General features: G+C 40.3%; 1 protein-coding gene across 3 annotated transcripts in view; it reads left to right on the forward strand.

Moving 5' to 3' along the window:
• The first annotated feature begins 2,785 nt into the window (after positions 1 to 2,785).
• The window catches only part of TMX3 (thioredoxin related transmembrane protein 3), a 46,069-nt gene continuing 26,929 nt past the window's right edge, over positions 2,786 to 21,925 (forward strand). For 2 of the 3 annotated variants that reach the window (XR_013831191.1, XM_079941827.1), the window contains exons 1-6: positions 2,786 to 3,058; positions 4,059 to 4,113; positions 10,722 to 10,761; positions 11,974 to 12,097; positions 19,889 to 19,934; positions 21,496 to 21,576. Coding sequence is in view for 1 of the 3 variants with exons in the window: in XM_079941827.1 (XP_079797953.1) it covers positions 3,013 to 3,058; positions 4,059 to 4,113; positions 10,722 to 10,761; positions 11,974 to 12,097; positions 19,889 to 19,934; positions 21,496 to 21,576 (392 nt within the window). In the remaining 2 variants the exon portion in view is untranslated. Of the gene's footprint in view, positions 3,059 to 4,058; positions 4,114 to 10,721; positions 10,762 to 11,973; positions 12,098 to 19,888; positions 19,935 to 21,495; positions 21,577 to 21,925 lie in introns of those variants that run through there. The other variant, XM_079941828.1, reaches the window with a different exon arrangement.

Here is a 21,925-nt window from a genome sequence, read left to right on the forward strand (position 1 = left end):
TTCTCTATTGCTACATAGCACATTGCTATAGTATCCATTCTGCTATTAGACATTTGAGTTGTTCAGTTTTTTACAATTACAAATAGACCTGCTATAGACATCCTTGTACATGCCTTTTGGTTAGGATGTGTATGTATAACACACAAGGCATATATATGTATAATATGTAGTTCATTTGAAAGGGTTCCTAAAAACATGTCGTATTTAATACAGAACCTTCTAAATGTCAAAGAAATTCATCACCACTGGAGACAGATAATCAGGAAAAACACACATTTTTAATTAAAAATGTATTCCATATTGTACTATGAACTTACTAAACACAAGTTTTAGCATTTGTAAATTTAGCCTGTTTTCTATACAAAAACCTTTAAAAAGTTTGTTTTGTTTTGACCATTTTCAGATCAATGCTCTATTCTGATTATTTTCAAGTTGTCTAGGTCAGCAGTGTGCGATGGAAATACAATGCAAGCCACATATGTAGTTTTAAATTTTCTAGTAGTCTCATTGAAAAATAAAAAGAAACAGGTTAAATTAATACATTTTATGATCTCATACCTAAAATATTATAATTTCGACATAATCAAGATAATGAGAAACATTACATTCTTTTTTTACTGTCTTCAAAGTCCAGTGTATTTTTAGGTTTTTCCAGCCATACTTAAACATTTTCCAGTAACTGAATCAAGTATCAATTTAAAATTTAAGTTTATCAAAATTAAATAAAACTAGTATTCAGTAACTGCATCACACTAGCCATATTTCAAGAGCTCAATAGCCACATGTGGTTAGTGGTTATGCTATTGGGAAGCACAGGCCTGGGTCAAGAGTGGTTTTGTTGTGCTCCACCTGCCAATTTAAGCTGTGATGAAAATTCTAAAAAAATATATTTCCTTTTACACACTGTGGAAGACAGAATTTTGAAACAGATGAGAATGAGAATTTTTTAGTCTACTTCTTTTAGGGGGATACCTTTGTACTTTCCTCTCAATTATGCTGTGAATCTAAAACTGCTTTTAAAAAAGTAAAGCCTTTTTTAAAGAGAGTGCAACATAGGAGATTTTTGCTAAAATAGCAAACACGCTGATGGTAATAAGATTCAATCTAACTAACGAAGATTATTTTATACAAGGTGCAAGGGATGAAAACAGCAAGGCTGGTTCAGTAGTGAACTGTTGCGAGCGCTGCATAGTTAGTGGAGGAAGGGACTAATGGGGGAGAAATTAGAGGAAACAACAGATAATGAAAGTACTAACACATAGTATACAGCTATGATTTTATTCTGTATCGCAGCGAGCAGTGTTAAAGTTTAAAGTAATCTGATTTTATATTAAAGTTCTGAATTGTATTTCTGAAACATCCATTTAGGAAGTGACACACAGAGTGCCTTAAGAGGGGAAACTAGAGGTTAGGAGCCCAAGTAGGAGGCTATTTCAATTATCCAAGCAAGAGAAGATGAGACCCTGACCTGGGGATAACGGAGATGAAGAAAATGGGGACAGACTGAAGAGAGATTTAGTCTATAAAAGCAACACAAAAGATGTGGTGAGCAGTTGAATATGGAAAATATTAAGTAGGGAAATACCTAGCATAACTTCCAGGGAAATTGGTCAAACATTTGTACCATTAGCCAAAATAGGATGACTGAAAAAGGAGACAAGCGAGAGAGAGGGAGAAAATTCCAGGGCAGAAAGAAATCCTGAGAGGTAATGTCCTGTTACAGAAAAAATTCCAGCTCTGGAGTCTGGGACTTTGTTTCAAACTGCAACTCCATCATTTTAAATTATTAACCAAATTGGCTTCTGAGCCCCTTGGTCCTCATTTACACTATTTCTTTGAGAACTTTTGTGAGGAGTAAATATTTATATATGTTAAACTTTTAGAATAAACTAGATGCTCAATTAAAAAATGTACGTATTTGAATATGCTGAATGCCTGCACTGGCTACTATGCTGTATGCATAAAAGGGATGAAACCTAGGGTTTGCTCTCAATCAGATTATAACTTAATCTTCTAGTCATTATGAGCTCTCTGCCTGATGGAATTTTGAACCTACGGTGAATGGGCTGACATCATAATCCACTTCTGTTCTCATAACACACGTTCAATAACTGACTTAATCTAAATCCTCTGGTATTTCTCCTCCTATAAAAGTTTCATGTTGTCAGATGTAGTTCCCGCAGCAGTCACTACCGTATAAAACTAGACCGCTTTTATAAATTACTTTTGTTACGCAGAAAAACAGATAGCAATATAAATATTTTATGGTAAGTATTTTACTTATTTCAAAAATCAGGAAACTGAAACAAATCATCAAAAAAAAAATATCCCATGATCAGCTTCATGTTTTCAGGCTTCAAGAGAAACACTTTTTTAAAGGGGACTCTTTGCAAAAACGCATTCATGGAGCAAAATGAGACAGACCTCGCATTTTGCAAACAGGGCCAAAGAAAATTCCAAATTCATTCTGTAGACATATGTAAGGTCACGCAGCACCCAGAGCCTTCCATCTTTCTACCCACTGCTAACACCCACCTCTTTTCACGAATTTGACTGCTAACTGCTCAAGAGCAGCAGGTGAAAGAGACTGCAGGATTCAGCCTCAAACGTTGCCACTCTCCCTCAGCTTCCGCTCAAACTCTAGAAGGCGTTTAACTTCCCGGAAACGCCCCCGACCCCCACGCACACCCACGCAACACTCCGCCCCACAGGAAAGCGCCCCTACACTAGGTTCCCACGATCCCCGAGGCGGTCCCCGAAACAGAGGCTTTGAGGATGCGACCGCGCAGGCGTCCCAGTTCCGCGCAGGCGCCGTAGTTCCGCGCATGCTCAGAGGCGGAGGTCGGAGGGGTCCTGGGAGGGTAGCGGAGGCCGGCCTGCCCCGCCCCCGCCAGGCTTCCCTTCCGCGCCCAGGCCGGCCGGCTTCCCTTTCCGGGAGCGCAGGCGGCGGCCGCCGGTGTCTCTTTCTCTCCGCTCCGCAGAGTTGGCTCTTGCAGCTCCCCTGCGGCGAGCATGGCAGCTTGGAGACGCGGGGCCGCCCTGCGGCTCTGTGCCACAGGTAAAGGCCGCACGGGGCGATGCGGGCGGGCGCGGGGACCCTCCCCCGATGGGATCGGCTGCGGGGGCCTGGTAGGGTCTTGGCCCGGTGTGGGGAGAGGCCTGCGGGGCCACCGAGATACCCTCCGGGTCCTGGGTCCCGAGACTGAGCGGACGCCTTAGGGTCCTTCCCCGGCGCAGCTTCGCTGGGCATCCGCGCCTTCCGTTTGCTTCCGTTCTCGGTGCGGCAGGAAGTTTCAGGAGCGCTGATTCCGTCGATGGGTGTCAAGGATGCTGCCTTACCAGCTGGTGGCCAAACCTGCTTTGCCTTTAGGTTCTGAGTCTTGTCACATCTGAAGAATCTTTACCCACGCGGGGGCCAAGAGAGGGAGGTTCAAGGACGGGTCCTGGTCGGGCCTCTGGGGGCTGTGCGATGTGAGAAGTGACCTGCGGGCGTGTTGGCCTTTCTCATTCTCCAGCCAGCATCGGGTACCCTGGTTCTCACCTCAGTGTGTCCACTTACACAGCAGCCGTTTAGTTCCCTCTACGTGCCAGGCACTGTTCTATAATTAGTATTAGGAGCGTAGCTCAATTTTGTTTCTATCAATTTGGGGGCGGGGGGAACGGTATTTTGAATGGCGTTTGAACTTTATACTGAGAAGATAATTGTTACTAGAGAAAAAGAAATATAGAAGAACAATTTTCATCTCTACTCCAAAAAGATGGAATGGTAAAAAGGAAAAATAGGATGCAAATAAACATATTTAAAGAGAAATTCGGTGTCTCAGATTTACTAGCCTACATAGAACTTGCTGTCACCATACGGTCGTAAATGTTTATTAAACAGGTGAACTACAGTACTTATGCTTTTGCATCATTTGTGCCCTGGGATGGATGAATGATGAGTTTTTTGGTAGGCTGTAAAAAACCAAAAACAAACATTTTATAGGTGAATAAGCATATAAGCCAAAAGATAAATCAGCATTTATTATACTGTATACATTTTGTCTTTTTTTTTTCAGTTTTTTTACTTGATATGGCTTTCTCTAAAGGATATGTAGAAGATTTAGATGAATCGTGAGTATATATTTTTTAAAATAGTATCTTCACTTCTTCCAACTGTTATGTTATCTGAATATTTGTATGAATCTAATATTTTTTTAAATAACACTTGTTTTATTGAGCACTTAATCTACACTACATAATCCGCTAATTCTGTATGGAGGTAGATTTTTTTTTTAAGTATAGTTGATTTACAATATTATATTAGTTTCGAATGTACTGTGAAGTGTGAATGTAATCTTTTAATAACAGAGACAGTAATGACCAATGCTGATGTAGCACCAGTTTTGTTCCAGGAGTTGCCCTAAGTGCTATATATGTATGAAATGGGATTGTGCTCAAGAGTTTTATGAACAGTTATAAGAATAAAAAATTGGCAGACTCTTTTATCTTACCATTTTACCTGTACATTTGTTAAGTCTTTTGGCCTTAGTCCCTACTGAGTGGGGGCTGGAATTTGGTAACCACACAGTAACACAGCATTAATCACAAGGCCTTGCTTATGGTAGGTGAGGAGTGCTGCTTCAGACCAAAATCCTGTGCGTGATTGATCTTTCAGACCTGACCATAGGCGATTACAAGGCTTTTCCTGGCAGGCCTCCAGCGGGAAGCTGCCCTCCCCACACCAGACTTGGGGCACAGCCAATGCACTGCAGTCTCTGGAGGGAGTTGTAGTCATAGACTCAGGCCCCCAGGGCAGCCGTGCTCATGTGCGTGTCTTCAATCTTAGCCCAGTTGCCTCTTGTGAAGGCCTCCTTGTTGGGGGCCTCACCTAAGGCATTTCTCAGGAAAACCTCCTCTGGGAAACTCCTTATTGAGGGGTGTGGCCGAGGCACTTTTCTCCACTTGGACTCAGTACCCGTCCACTCCTGTCCTTTCCCTTCTCCCTCCCTCTGCCCATGGGTCCTGAGAGAGGCAGGAGCCTTTGGTTCAGGGCTGCTCAGCAGTGAGGTGAATGTCTCCGACTGTGCTGCATTCGCCTGCCGCCTCGCCTCTTCCAGTTCCACTCAGAAAAATGGAACACTGAGGAGCTGGCACCTGTGTTCTCTGCCTCTTGGCTTGCACTGCCGTAGTAAGTGAATAAAGTCTTGATTGTGACTTTCAGTTTGGCTTGTTGTCCTAATTAACCACCTGTACACGACAGAATTGGTACAGCAGCAGGGTGGTCAGTTGAGCACAGTCCTGCTCTGGAAGAGCAGAAAGCCCAGAGATCCCACGGGGCACTCAGCAGCCTTGCTAATGGGTATTGGGGCGCCCTAGTGGATTGCTTATGGGCACTTTGATTCTCAGGGAAACCGTTGTTAACACAGAGGTGATTTTGTTAAACTTCATGGTGCCTGGAAGGGTGTGTCGCTCTAGACCTGATCCTTAAGAACGCCCCAGCAGCGTGACTTTGCTTAAGGAGGAGGAAGAAGCAGGGATAGGCAGGTGCGGATGCCCAAGACCCTAACCTTCCTCGGCCGGGTGCTACGTGGACTAATGGTTTTGGCCCATCTGTAGCGAATTTCCAGTAACTGAAGAACACATGTGGCCCACCTTCACAGAGGCTCAAGTGGCCCTGCAGGCCTCCTGGTGGTCTCCTGGGCCTGTGGGGAGGGATTAGGAACAGTGAGTAATGAGACTGTTAACCAGACTCAGAGTTCTAGGTTTGTCCTTTCTGTTCCTGTTTGTTACTGGACCCAGTTAAGCCTCCTCATGAAGTCAGGTCAGTCAGGCTGTGACACAATCCAAGCCTTAACTGACAAATTTCTGGACATGGAAAAAGCCACCATGAAGAGCACAAAGGTTGACCAGCACAGAGTAACAGTAAGTGGGAACTGGGTGCCCTCTCTGGGATGACCCATGCAAGAGCCTTTCCAGAAGCTCTGAGTGAGGTTGCTCAGTGATGGGGTCTCAAAGGAGGAGACTGATAGGCTCCTTACCAAGGACCTCATGGCCAGGTACCAACCTGTGAGGGGTCTGATGGGCTTTTTCAAAGGTCAGCATGATGACAGCCCTGTGGCTATTAGAATTACACCCACCATCCTGCCTAGTAAGTCTGGAGACAAGTCAGAGAGTCCCAAAACCTTTACCCAGACGTTGACAGGGTGTTCGGTTGAGGCCTCTCTCTCCCCGGGGGCAGGGGCTGCCAAGGTCAGAGTTCATTGGGGAGGTGGAGGAGAACTGCACGTCTTGGGCCTTTTGGATATCAGTATACAGGTGAGTGTGATGCCTACAACCCCTGCTACCAGGAGGAGGAGGGTACGCATAATGCCCTCAGGCTTTGGGTCTGTGATGACCAGTGCCAGCACGCTTGCCCAGGCCCGGTCCTGGCTGAGTGCTTTTGGGCCCCTACTCGTCAGCCTGCTACCTGGCACAGATGTGTTAGCTGTGTGCACTCCTGCTGGCCTTGGTCCCCAAGCCCCAGTGGGGATTGCTACACTTTAGGCCATCTTCCTGCAGCATTGGAAGACTGAACCTACCCGACCTTCAGCTCTCAGTGCCATTGTCTCCCCAGAACGGTGTTGGCTGCCTGGTGAGTAAAAGAAATAACTGAGCTGAAGGAAGCCAGAGTGCTCTGTGAGCCTTTTTCTATTCAGGAGCCCCCCCATCCCCACCCCCCGACCCCCTTCTGGCCTGTGCACAAGGCCTTGGGTACCTGGAGACTCAACATTGATGACAGGTGGCTCAGTACCATGGTGGTACCTGACATCAGGAAGATGCTACTAGAGGGAGCTTGGTCTGTGGCATTAATGATGTCACGTGCCAGCATGTGTCTTCACTGGGCTGATAAGGATCAATTTCCTTCATTTGGAATGGATTCAACACACCTTTAATATCCTATGCTTATCTAAATTCCCTGCCTGTCTGCTCTCAGTAGGTAGGCCATGACCTGGAAAAACTTCTAGAGGGAGCACAGACCTTCCACTATATTGATACCAGCTCCTAGATTGCCCAGACATGGTCACTGTCCAACAAGGACCCGACACCATGATGACTCACAGGTGGCAACATGGCTGGGCTGTTAATACCAACAAAGTGTAACAACTGAGATTCCTGGGGGGTGATCTGGGAAGCAGTACAACATCTCATTCTAGGAGATCATTACCAAACTCTTGGCCCTTTCTGACCCCCAAAATAAAAAAGGCTCAGGGATTGATGGGCTTATTGGGCTACTGATGTTGTCACATAACTCGTGCAGGGATCTGGCACCCATCTATCAGGTACTAGAAAGGCCACTGCCTTTTAGCTGGGCACCAACCAACAGGATACTCTAGAGGCCCTTAGGCTGGCCACCAGGCTTCCCTTCTCCTGGGTCTCACTGGTCCGCATCTGCCATTTGAGTTACACATCTCAGCAACCTCTCAGTTCACTGATGGGAGCCTGTGGCAGAAGGACGACATCACAAACCAGCACAGACCTGGTAAGCCCCCCAAGTTGGCTGAAAGATACATAGCTTTTGAGAGGCAGTTACTGGCCTGTTGGCCCTTGGTGGACGAGTGTGGTAGTAGACACACGAGCAGATATTCTAATCATGTTGCTGAAGAACGATAGCTTTGGAATCTCATGAACTAGGAACGGCACCTCCAGGAGCTCAGCTGGAGTCTCACAATTCAGTGAAAAGGTCTCCCGAGTGTCCCTCCACCTCCCAGGAGTAATACCCAAGGAGCCACTGCCTCCTCTGGCCCAGGGGGGACCCAGACATAGAGACCTCCCATGCCACCTGTGGGCCTGGTTCACTGATGGCTCCTCCTGGGACGGAACTGGGTGCAGCCCACTTCCAACCTGAAAGAGACCTGTCCTTCCCAAGCGTGGTAAAGGACCTTTGCACAATGGGCAGCTTCATGCAGTGTGGAAGACAGATCTGTCCTGCTGTTCCCCCCCCTGCTCCTTGCTCCAGCCCTCGCACATAGGCCCTGCTGTGTGTTCACCCACTCGCTGGGCTCTGGCAAATGGCTCGGCCATTGGTTGTGTGGCATATAAAGCAGACCCCCTGTGAGGATGGGACATTGGGATGACGATTGGTTCTGCCCCTACTAAGTGTTTTGTTCCCTCCGTGGTTGCTCACCAGGAAGGGCCCTGTGCTGACAAAGGGAAATGACCAATGAGCATCCCGTGCTTGTCAGCTGAACACAGGAACTGAATTGCTGTCCACCCCAGAGCAAGCAGATGTGCAGCTAATTGCCTCCTCCTGGACCCACAAGAGGATGGCCCTTGGAAATTCAGACACCGTTGTAGGTTGAGCTGGCATGCACAGACTGCCACTGCTGTGGGAAGACTGAACCAGCATGAAAAAGCCGTCCCGCTTGTCAGACCCTGGTCAAGGCTAAACATAACTACCCAGGAACACATTACTTCACGTTGGGCCAGGGCGTTCTCAGCAGATAGAACACGTTAGGCACCTCATCCCACCCGTAGTATCCCCCGGATCCTGACTGCAGCTGACACTTCGTCTAGCCATCCCCACGCATTCCACTGACTCGGGCCACACTCTCAGGCCCTATAGGATGACATTTGTTTCCTATTCAGGTTCCCTGAGAGCACTGTATCTGGTAACAGCCCTGGATTTGCAGTCCAAGCTACACATCAGTGAGCTCAGTCATGGGGCGTACAGTGGACTCTCCGTATCACCCCTAATCCATAGGGGTGTTGAGCATTTTAATGAACAGTTAAAGAACAGGTTTAATCAGCGGATGGGAGGGGACAAGATTACCACGGCCTGGATTACACAGCTCAGGCAAGCGGCCTGGGGTCTAAAGGCAGCAGTTCCCCAGTCCGGTACTGCTCATTAACCCTGCATGTGCGAACACGCTGTCTGCCCCTTCCTTTAATCGTATGCCCTTCTACAATTACGACACTTTCCACTCCATGTGGGGCCCTGTAAGGGACTTCTGTACCCTTCGACTCCTTCCCAACGACTCAAATTGGTGGGAGAGGAGGATGGCTGTTAAACATCAAGGAGCGGGGGACGGCAGACTCCAACATTGGCCGCTGCGTGCAGAGCATGGGGTTTTGTCTACAAAGACCTCAAGAATAATGACCATCGATTAGAGGGCTCTGGTTCAACAACTTGCTTAAGGTGGCCGTGACACTTTCCTGGGTAGCCCCACGAGATGAATATAAAATAGAATTTTTTACTATAAACCACAAGGGGAGCCAAACCAAAATATTTGAGGGATTGATTAAGGGTGCTGTCCTTGTCCATGGTACACAACAGACTGTGTTGCAGTTGTGTAGATATGAACACCTTTGGACCTAACAGCTATGATATGGGGATATGTTCTCTTTGTCTTATCTATAGGGTTAAGAATCTTATTAAAATATCCCCACAGAGAACTTCTGTCACTCATCTAGTACAAATTGAATATAGATCACTGAGCAAGGCACTAGGAGATGAAACAAATACACTCCTCGCTTAGTGTATCTATGGTTGGATAATATGTAAGTAACTACAACGTGTGGAAATTGATGAAAATCATAAAGAGGGTAAAGATGATATGGAGGGATCGTTTCTAGCTCTGAGGAATTTAGGAAGGCATTACAGAGTTAGCAGTGCTTTTGGCTGGATAGGATTTGAATATGAAAGAATGTAGGAAGTCAAACATTGTGAATTTAGCTGTGGTAAGTACCATAGTCTGATTGGAAATCATACTCATGTTTGAGTATGATTATATACTCAAATATATAATCATATATATTTGATTGGGTGCTTATATTTGAGTGGGAAGAGAAGTTGGAGCCAGAGTAGTGTAGCAATTTGTACTTTTTTTGTAGGTGGTGGGAAGGGACCTAGAAAATGTCAAATAAGAGTAACATGATCAGAACTGTGTTTTAGGAAAATTCTTTGTAGAGTATTGTGTCAGGGCTCCCCAAAGCACGCCCAGCTTCACTGATTGACCAGGAACACTCAGAGGACTGAGCCTGTCGTGGAAGTCAGAGCCGTGATTTGTTACAGTGAGAGAACACAAAGGAAAATCAGCAAAGGGAAAGGGCGCGTGGGGCGAATTCCAGGGAAAACCAGGAACAAGTTCCCAAGAGTCCTCTCAGTAGAGTCATACAGCACGTGCTTAATTTCTTCATCAGGAGTTGCAACCACAAGTGGGAAATGCTACCTACCAAGGAACCTCGTTAGAGACTCTGCCCAGGAATTTTTATTGGGGATTGGCCATGCAAGCACCCCTCTGCCTAGCCATTACCAAAATTCCAGACTTCCTGAAGGAAAGTAGCTGTTCATCACAAAACCACATTGTACAGCGGGAGACCAGTGAACCACCCTTCCCAGATGCCCCCCAGGAACCAGTCCTGCAAGCAGACCTTTCTAAGGCTAACCCCTCAGGCCTGCTCTGTAATGCACAGGTATAAGTGGAGTGTAGGGCTACAAGCTAAAGCATTTGTCTGTCTGTGTTTCTACAAAGTCCCACTTTAATTTTTTTTTTGACTCTTTACTCCTTATTATCATTTCTCTACTTTTATTAAGATGTTTAATGGATAAGATCTAGAGGTCTCTCAGTAAAAATAAAAATTTTTTGAAAGAATTTGTTCTATGCTCCTATATTTATCAATTTATTATCTTTACCTGTACTATTCAGTTGTAAAGTGGAAACCTACAATCAAAGATTTGTTTTCTTGTTTTTGTTTTTTAGATTTAAAGAAAATCGAAAAGATGACATTTGGCTTGTAGATGTGAGTATGTAAACTTTTTGTACTAAGTAACCGCCCCTACCATTTTAAGTGTTATTTTGCATTCTCTTCACCCCAATATGTAATAGACAGTACTAATGTATATTACCCACTTCGTTTGCTCAGGGAGTACCATTTGGGTTTTTATATTTAAGTGAACCTCAAAGCCTTAGGATTCCTGGCAGGGGAATGATGAAATTCAATGAGGTCCACTTGTGGATTATGTCTGAGGGAGATTATGGTATGATTTTATTACAGAATTCACTCTTTATTTTTTCATATTAACCAAGAGATTGAGTATATTAATATCACTTGGCAGTCAAAATCATATTTTCATCTTAGTAGTGAACAAAATCAGATTTTCATCTTCCTTTCCTCACTTGGACGCTTTGAATGTATTTAAACCTTATGATGTTTGGGATTCATTTTGACATGCCTCAGTGAAAAAGTAGAGTGGCAGCAAAAGAGATGGAATGAGAATGGCAGAGCTGACAGTTATTGAAGCCAGGCAATGAGGCGTGAAGGTCCCTTGTTTAATTCTGTCTGTTTTCCTTTTGTATATGTTTGAACATTTCCATAGTGTAATATTAAAAGAGAGAGAAATCTTGTTTCATAAAAGTACAACAAGCAGTTTGTTACACTATTTCACTGGAGGAACCTAACTACCACCCCAGCCATCTGGTGATTCTGAAGCAGAAAGAACTAGGGTTTTAGTTTCATCAGACTGACTTGTCACTGTACCAAACCAGTCATCCTGATGATTCCCCACGTCTTACCAGTGGTTACGCTTAGAACAGCAGAGGCACCTACTGTGTTGGAATTTTTGTAATAGAAATAAATTTTATCATTAACACTTAAGGGGTGTGCATGTGATATATGAAGTGTATTTGGTGGTTTAATTTTATATATAACATGGACATACCTGGGAGCAAAGATGCTTTACTGTAAATCATCTACTTTAAATAGATATCAGTAGTCATTTAAACTTAAAGTAGGATCAGTGTTGAGGTATATCCTAGGAGATGACCTGTCTAGTTTGTGTATATGTGTGTTCTTTTATTTTGAAACCACTTTAAAAATTATATTTAGACTTTTTGTCTAAAATAGATTATTATCCAATCATTTAGTCGAAAAGATTCTTTTAAAATTAAGATTGATACCCAAAGTAGCACAGTATCTTAGTGGTTTTCTCTCTCTCTTTTTTTTTCAAACAAGTTTTATGCACCATGGTGTGGCCATTGTAAAAAACTGGAACCAATTTGGAATGAAGTTGGTCTAGAGATGAAAAGCATTGGTTCTCCAGTTAAAGTTGGAAAGATGGACGCTACTTCCTATTCCAGTAAGCATCTACTCAGTTTATCATTCTACTGTTCTGGTAATGAAAGTGTTTTAATTACATGAAGCAGTATTCAAGGTAAGAGGAAGAAATATATATATATATATATATTTTAGCTCATGTAAAATTAAAATTATCTTAGAGATTTCAGACTATATTTTATGAGTTAGATGAATTAACCATTGAATATGTAATATGCAGTCTATGTTGATCTTATACCCAATATAGATGTATGAGCCATTTTCCTATTTTGAGCCCACTTGAGATAATCAGTTGCCTGAGACAGCCACAGAAATTTCAGTGTTGAACTCTTGACATTGCTGCATGGCTTAAGAGTGAGAGTTTGCTGTCTGAGTAGCCTGAATGGCATCGTAGAGGAGTAACGGGAACTCGAAGGACAAGATGAGTTAGGATAAATACAAGTGAGGATTGGGAAAGTGTTCACATTAGAGAGAATATCAAACCAAAATCATAGAGGTGAAAAAGAGTTTAGTGAGTCTGTACCAGAGACTAGAATGTCTTCGAGCAGAAACTGGCAAACCACATCGCTGGACAGTCTGGCCTCCGCCTGCTTTGTACATACAGCTCGACTGGAACAAGTCACTCTCCTTTGTTTACCCTTATTCATGGCTGTTTTCATGTCCCAGAGGCAGATTCAAGTAGTTACAGCAGAGACTGTAGGCCCCACGAAGCCTAAAATATTTATTATCAGACCCTGTACAGATAAAGTTTACCAACACCTGTCTTAAAGGATTTGGGAAAACGCAAAATTAAGTTTAGAGAAGTATGAGGTATCACACAGATTTGGGAAGAGCATGGCTTCAGAAAGTAGATCAAATACGGCTCTGCCTACTACTTTTGCCCTGTAGCATGGGGAAAGTTTCTTAACGTCTCTAAACTTTGATTTCTACACGGGTAAATATTTAATTATAATGAATTTTTTATTGGTTGTTTTGAGATTAGAGTGAGGTAGCACATGTACAGTCCCTTGTAGTATGCAATAAATGTAGGTTCCCTTTTCCTTTAATTAATGAAGAAAGTGGAAGTATGAAATGCAAAATGCATATTTCATTTTAGGAAATCAGCATTGTACTCTGGATATAAGTTTGGAACAAGACAGACGTATGTTTTAAGCCCAAGTCTATCATCTCTTACTTTTGTGGCTTTGGGGAAGTGCTTAACCTCTCTTAATTTTAGTTTCCCTGTCTAAATGAGAGAGTGATAATTCTCAAGGTTGTGAGGGCTGTATTAATATTTCTTATTCAAAACCCCTAGCACAATGGCTAGTACTTACAAGGTGCTAAGGGATAATACCAGATTTTAAGAGCCTCTCAGGTGGGATAAAGTGTTTTGGATTTTATCACTTGTCAATTGAGAGGTAATACACATTTTTGCGAAGGCATATGGTGTGATAAAAATGTTTTTGAAAGAAGAACAGATGAAAAGAAGAACATTTAGAGACAAACAGATCATCTAAGTGGACTTTTGTATGCATCTTGGTATAGGGTGCTGGGAGGGCAGACTTGGGTGGTTGGCAGGGCAATAAAGAGGAAACAGTAATTCTTATAGACATTTGCAAGGGTTAAATCACGGATGTGCTAGATTGGCTCTGGTATAAAGAAAAACAATTGAAAATAGTGTAAGATTCCTAGCACAATTCACATTGAACTACATTACCACTGGTTAAATGGAAAAGAATAATATATTTAATTTTGTGTGTGTTTTCATGTTAGCAGCTGTTTTGAATTTGTGGTATTTTGCTTTATTGATGTTTGGGAATATGGGGAACTAGAGTGCAGGTGAGATGTTAGAACTGGAATTACTGAGTCACACAAGTGAACTGCTGCGACTTTGAGAGGGGATGAGATATATGGCAGGAAGTTATCTTAGAAAGAGAAAGATAAGATAATATTCTTGAGTTGGTATTTCTTGAAATAAAGCTTTTACAGTGTTTAAGAAATTATTCCTTTTAACTGTTGTGAAAGTAAATTTTTGTGTCTAGGCATATATGTTGATTAGACATACATACACATACATTCGTCTATACAGTCATTCATTTATTTCAGTCAGTCAAAGGATAACTAATAAACATAAATAAATTGTCTGGTGTTTAGTGTTTGATGTCAGTGATGGATGAATTTTTTTTTTTTTTTTTTTTGCGGTATGCGGGCCTCTCACTGTTGTGGCCTCTCCCGTTGTGGAGTACAGGCTCCGGAGGCGCAGGCTCAGCAGCCATGGCTCACGGGCCCAGCCGCTCCACGGCATGTGGGATCTTCTGGGACTGGGGCACGAACCCGTGTCCCCTGCATCGGCAGGCGGACGATGGATGAATTTTTCATTCTGTTATAGAATCAAGAAGATGTTTTATGTACTATGGAGAAAAGAAATATCATCTTCCTAAAAAATGTAGTTAAGTATTCAAAAACTACCGTCTAGAGATTACAAATAGATTTTTGGCATATAATTCTTAAAGTTTTCTTAAATATTTCAAGGCAGCTCAAATACAGGTATTTCAGTAGAACTTGGAATCAAATAGGTGAAGAAATTGAATTTCTTTTTTCAGGCTAGCTGTTGGCAGTATTCTGCATCTAACTATAGAGCACTAAAGGATTGGTTGTTTTGTACATGTTTCTTCCATCCCCGTAGGTTGCTTTTCAGACGGTATAGCATCGGTGTTTCCCGGGGTTTATTCTGCAGGCTGCCTGCATTAGGATTACCTGGGGTGCTCAGTATAAATTCAGATTTCAAAGGCCCACACCAACCCTACCAAATGAAAATCAGATTGAGTCATAAGAATCTGTATTTTTAACATGGACTTCAGGTGATTCTGCTGCACACTCAAGTTAGAGAATCACAGAGTAAAGTATTATTTTGATGGATAGTTATTTATAGGATCTCAGTTTAGGGTGGGATAGGATTATTCCGTGATTAAGTGTAGAAAATCTCTTAGACTGTTTGGTGGTAGCTTATTTTTCAATCATGTAATTGCAGTGATTGAAATAAATGCCATCACACTCAGTCCAACAAATCTCTGTGTATAGAAGTTTTGAACAGGAGGGATTTGAACTTTCATGATTTACCCTGCCCTGTGTGTATCAAAAATTTCTTGATGCATGGTTTTAATTAATAATATATCAAATAACATTAAAAAGTTGTATAATGTCCAGTGTAAATTCACATATTATTTTAGCCTTTCTTTTTTCTACATATTCCTTCAAAAATGAGCACAAAAATTGTTTCTCATTCACCACTTAAAATGTTATGATGTTACCTGTAGTCATGTACTGATTTCTATTATGAAACCACTGAAATTCCATTTATTCCTCAACCTAAGTGTGACATCATTTTATAGTAAAGATCATATTTTACCCCCCTTTCATGTATAAACTTTCAAGGGCATCTGGCCAATAACATTCTGATTCTGATTCTTAGATCTCAGATATATTTGTAGATCAGTCTTACCTTTCTATATTATAAGCCCTTTTAGTCAGTGACTATATTTCAGGGTTGCTCAAACTTGGTACTGTTGACATTTTGGGCCAGATAATTCTTTGTTCTGGGGGGGAGAAGAGTTTTCCTATGCGTTGTAGGATGTTTAGCAGCATTCTTGGCCTCTACCAACTAGATGCCAGTAGCTCCCTTCTCTCCCCACCCCCTAAGTTGTGGCAACCAGAAATGTCTCCGGACATTGAGGGCAAAATCATCCCCAGTTGAGAACCTCTGCATTATTTTATTCCTTTCCCATTTTAGACACATAGTAACACTCAGTAAACACTAAGAAAAATAGTATTTTTGAGCTGAAAAGGATTTCAGGTTGAGTTCAACTCCTCACTTTTTCCCTCCTTTCATTGTGTAGATGAAGTAACAGAAGGTAATTAGCAGTGAACTGACTTTACTAATTTCGGACATCAAAGTCAGCAACAGAATTAGGCCCAGAATCCAAGATCACCATGATTCATAATCAGGCGTATCTTAACCATCAAGTTGTTATCATTTCAAGGAGAAAACAAATGAAATAGGGAGCTTTACGCTTAACCTTATTTTCTGAACATTTAAAATTACAAAATTTCCGGGGAAGTTATTCACGTTGCAGATGGATTCTTCAGTTTGTAATGGAATTGATCTCAGGTTTCTATATAAACCATTGTTCTTTGACAGGAAAAAATAAAGAACAAAAGATTTAAACTCAGACTTGAGTTTCAGCATCGGTCCTGCTGCCTAATCAATGCTTGCTTTCTAACAAGTTAACAAGTCTTCCGAAGTATTAGCTTATCTGAAAGATAACATTAGCATCTGTCACCCCACCTCACTAAATTGTTTTGAGGGGTACTTGAAGGCATATTAATGCCAATTATAAGATATCTACACATGCTAATTCTTATTAATATTTTTTGCACATTAGTGTGTCAACAGGTAATTACTTAACAGTGAGGTCAGGACCAAGAATAGAAGAAACTGGACTCAGCATTTGAGCATCTGTATGTGCTGAACTCTCTGTTAGATTCTTTCCCACACTTCCTTATTTTAAATACCACACATAGCCCTACAAGATGAGTGGTATCCCCAGAAGCGGAAACAGAATCCAAAGTGAAGGAGCTTACGCTGAGCTGCATGGACAATAAATGGAGACGTTGGAACCCTAACATGGGTCGTTATGTACCTGTAACTCATGCCTTGCTGTGTGCCTCTTTAATTATACAATCATTTACATTTAGGAAAACCTACCTTTGAAGTTTTAGCCGTCATTGTCAGTTGAAGTTCTGTCAGAGATGAAAGTAATGTTCAAAGAACCAAAGGGCTAAAGGGTGGGTGGTATCATCTCCATCTTATAGGTAAGAAAACTGAGGTCAAGGAAATTAAGTGATGGGCTTACGTGTGGAGCTGGGATTTTTCTCTCTGAAGCTTATCATGAGAACCATAACGTCAGCTATAAAATACCACCACTGTATTTTCTCATTGATTGCATATTTCATTTTTTAAATTTGATTTGTATACAAATAAATTTTACACTAAATTATGTAAGCAATTGCTACTGGGCTGCACCGCCCCCTCCAGTCAATTTTATTAGTCTTTATATTTTGGCAGTTTTTAATGAGGTTTAGTTGAAAGTAATAATGGCTTATATTTACCTGCCTTCTTAATTTGGGATGGGGAGCATTAAGAACATACATTACTGGGCTTCCCTGGTGGCACAGTGGTTGAGCGTCCTCCTGCCGATGCAGGGGACACGGGTTCGTGCCCCGGTCCGGGAAGAATCCTGCATGCTGTGGAGCGGCTGGGCCCATGAGCCATGGCCACTGAGCCTGCATGTCCGGAGCCTGTGCTCCGCAACGGAAGAGGCCACAACAGTGAGAGGCCCGCGTACCGCAAAAAAAAAAAAAAAAAAGAACATACATTACACACATAATCTGTGTTTCTTCTTGGAAGAGGGCAATCTCAATAACAGCATTATTCAATTAGAATATGCTTGACCTGAAAATACTTGCAAATGATGTAACCAATAAGGGTTTAATACCAAAATATATAAACAGCTTATACAACTCAATATAAAAAAAAAACCTGGTTAAAAATTGGGCAGAAGACCTAAATAGACATTTCTCCAAAGGAGACATACAGATGGCTAACAGGCACATGAAAAGATGCTTAACGTCGCTAATTATTAGAGAAATGCAAATCAAAACTACAATGGGATATCACCTCTTACTTCTCAGAATGGCCATCATCAAAAAGTCTACAAATAACAAATGTTGGTGAGGATGTGGAGAAAACAGTTGTATACAGTTGGTGGGAATTAAATTGATGCAGCCACTATGGAAAACAGTATGGAGGTTCCTTAAAAAACTAAAAGTAGAGCTACCATATGATCCAGCAATCCCACTCCTGGGTATATATCTGGAAAAAATGAAAACTCTAATTTGAAAAAATACATGCACTCCAGTGTTCACAGGAGCACTATTTATAATACCCAAGACATGGAAACAACCCAAGGGCCAACAGACGATTGGCTTAAGAATATGTGGTATATATATACAACGGAATATTACTCAGCCATAAAAAGAATGAAACTCTGCCATCTGTAACAATGTGGATGGACCTAAAAAGTATTATGCTTAGTGAAATAAGTCAGACTGAGAAAAATAAATACTTTATGTTATCACTTATTTGTGGAATCTGAAAAATAAAACGAATGTGTATAACAGTACTGAAACGGACTCACAGATAATAGAAAACAAACTAGTGGATACCCGTAGGGAGAGGGAAGCAAGGAGGGGCAAGATAAGAATGTGGGATTAAGAGCTACCAACTAGTATATATAAAATAAATAAGCACCAAGGATATATTGTACAGCACAGGGAAATACAGCCATAATAACTGTAGATGAAGTATAATCTATAAAAATATTGTCACTATGCTGTACACCTGAAACTGATATAATATTGTAAATCAACTATACTTCAATAAAATGTGTGTGTGTATGTATGTGTGTGTGTGTGTGTGTGTGTATGTGTGTATATATATAGACTTGACAGAGTAAGTCCTAAATTAGAGATAGGCACAAATAAATTATGTAATTGGTCTAAGTTCACATGACTATTCAGAGGCAGAACCTGTATCTTCATATATATATATATATATACCAAGTTCCTATTTTTGTTACCTCTGTTGTTTGTGTTGCCTCTAATAAAAACCATTGTTGATCACTGTCTGGAACCTACTGGTCACCTCTCTCCATGCATTTAAGGGAGAAGCTCTAGAGTTGACAAGGGAAGGAGGAGAGATTTTCGATATTATTTGCCACTAATTCACTTTGCCTTTATTCTTGTGTATTGATGGGGAGTGATGAGAAACCAAAATTAATGATTACTAAAGTGAGTAAATCAGAACTCACATATAGAGGTAGTTTTCTTATACCCAGCTATCATAAGAATATATTCTGGAAATAAAAGGAGAGATCATGTGAGTAAATACAGTATACTTTGCATATAGTAGTGTAAGTATATTGTATTTTGTCTACTAACTGAGAATATTTTATTTCTTCTTTCCTGTCCTAATTGCCTTGAATCTGTAAAGTAGTATAGTATTAATTTCCCATATTGATTATTATACCTCTTAAAGTCGAAATTCTCTGTTGTTTGCTTGTTTTCATTACTATTCTCCTTTCCCTCAAAAAGATGCCACTGTAGTGTGTCTCATTTTAATTAACGTGTGATTTCAGAATAATCTTTGAAATAACTGGAATTACTCTAGGTTATTACAGAAGCAGAAACTTTTAAAACAAGTAGATAAAATTGCTTTTAGATCATATTAAATTAATTTTGCAACTATGATTTATGTTTTTAACATTAAAATACAAAGCATTTCTTTTAAGACTCAGAAAACACTAAAGGAAGAGACGGGCCTTTTTTGAAGAAATATTTGTCCTGGAAATGAACTCAAATGAGGAGTGAGACTTTATTTATATATGTGTGTGTGTATATATATATACTATTTTTTTAAAACAAGAATATCTTTTAAAGTAAATACTTTAGAGATAAAAATTTACTCTTTTGGCATTTTTCTTTATTTTGTTATAGTATTTTTGTGCAGGTCATAAGTTAGATTATTAAGTAATTATTTTGTATGAGAATGTCATGTTTTTTCTTTTTTGTATGTGTTTATATTCTTTTATAAGAATTGAAAACAGCATATCTATGGGTTTGTATAAATATATATTTTTTTAAGTAAAAGGCTCATTTATTACCTAGTTTCTCATTTTAAAAAAATTTAGAATTATTTATTCTTTTTCTTGTCAAGGCATTGCTTCAGAGTTTGGAGTTCGAGGTTATCCAACAATTAAGCTGTAAGTTGAGTGTTGTATGTTTATATGTGTATTTTTATTAGTTCACTCTACTTACATTTTATTACATTAATTTCTAGTAGCTTCCTTGGAGGACTGAAGATTTGGGTTCCACAGTTCTTTCTAGGTGCAGTGTGTGATCCAGGGAGAGGGACTTCATCCGTGCTTTTCTTTGCACTTAAGTTAATGTGTGGTTTATGGCTAATTCACCAAATGTGTTTTGAGTTTACTGTGACAGGTGCTGAGCAGGACAAGGTATACAGTTGTAAATTAGGAAAGCTCTACCCCTGAGGAGCTCAAGGGTATATTCTGTTTAACTTGTGAATCCTGTCTCTTAACAAATTTTACTTTTCTATGATTGAAATAGACTTATTTCATTAGAGATGAAAGAAAAGAGAATCAAACTGATGGATGTTAATTCTCATCTGTAGATGTTGATCACGTCTAAGACAGAGCATATATGGTAGAAGAAATATTGTGATAATTCTAAAGGACTTGTGTTTTATAATCATAATGTTATTGAATTTTCTCATGAGTTTAATCCTGATCTCATCCTTATTTCAATAATGTGGAGAGTTGAGGAATTATTTTGAAACTTATTTTTATTATAAAGTAAGTTATTTTAGTATTTTGAAATCTCAGATTTTAAAATTTGACTAATTTTAATTTTTTTATTTCTTGGATTTTGTGTTGGCCTCCCTTTCTTCCCCCACTGTTTAAAAATGTTTGCTAAGGGAATTCCCTGGCAGTCCAGTGGTTGGGACTCTTTGCTTTCACTGCTGAGGGCACAGGTTCAGTCCCCGGTCAGGGAACTAAGATCCCACAGGCCACACGGCGTGGCCAAAAAAATAAATAATATAAAATAAAATTAAAAAAACACACGCACACACACAAAATACTTCCAGGGCAGAACCTTTAAAAAAAAAAAGTTTGTAAGCCTCTTTGACTTTCTTGTGTTCAGTAAATTATCTTTTCTATCCTTTCCGTTTAATTATAGATGTTGTACTGTGCTTTCACAATTTTTTTTTTTAAATTTCAGTTAGTTGGACACAATTCATTGGCAGGCTTTTGGAAAATTATCTAATTTTCTAGAAGAGGTATTTTTATGCATTGTTTTACTCTTTAATCTTGGAACATCTGTCATGTTACTCTGATGTTGTATTGCTTAAAATTGGTTTTACCTTTACCAAAATAGTTTTAATTCCCTGTCCTTTCACGTACTTTTTAATAGAGAAGATAGTGAGAATTAAGCTTTGATGAGTTCTTGACTGTGAGTGTATATATTTTTCATTTATCAGAAGGCATAGACACAATGCAGTTATCAAATACAGAGTAAAATATTTTCGTGTAATTTTAATAAAATACAGCCTTTTTCTTTGCATTTTGGTTGTTGGTTCCCTGAAGCCAGTTATTGGCTGTTTTTTACATGATTATGCTACTTCTAAAACTCCACTGCATTTACTATTTTATATGCTGTAATTTGTGTTACAATAGAGAGTGATTATCATTAAATGTGAAAACAGTTGAAATAACCTAAACTTTTACCCTATTTTCTTTTTTTAAGATTAAAAGGGGACCTGGCGTATAATTACAGAGGACCACGAACTAAAGATGATATAATTGAGTTTGCTCACAGAGTGTCTGGGTAAGTTCGTATTATGAAGGGCCTTTACTATATAATATTAGTATTTGCAAGTTAAATGTATTTGAGTAGCCATATCGAACATACATATTTTTAGGTGTTTAGCCTAAATAAAATTTGTCTGTTTATTTATAAAGGAAAGCTAGGGTTGCGTAGCATATGCAAAGAGCTCCTCGAGAGGAATAAAAGGGTCCATGATCTTATGTACTTGTTAGCCTCACATTTAAATTCACTTTGTCTATAGAAGAATATTTTCCCCAATGGATTTTTAATACATTTTCAAAACTTGATTACTTCTAACAACTTTGTGAATCTTAATTTTTTTATTATAATTTTGCCTTTGTACTGCTTG

Source organism: Stenella coeruleoalba (genome assembly GCF_951394435.1).
Source record: "Stenella coeruleoalba genome assembly, chromosome: 14".
Taxonomy (NCBI): Eukaryota; Metazoa; Chordata; class Mammalia; order Artiodactyla; family Delphinidae; genus Stenella; species Stenella coeruleoalba.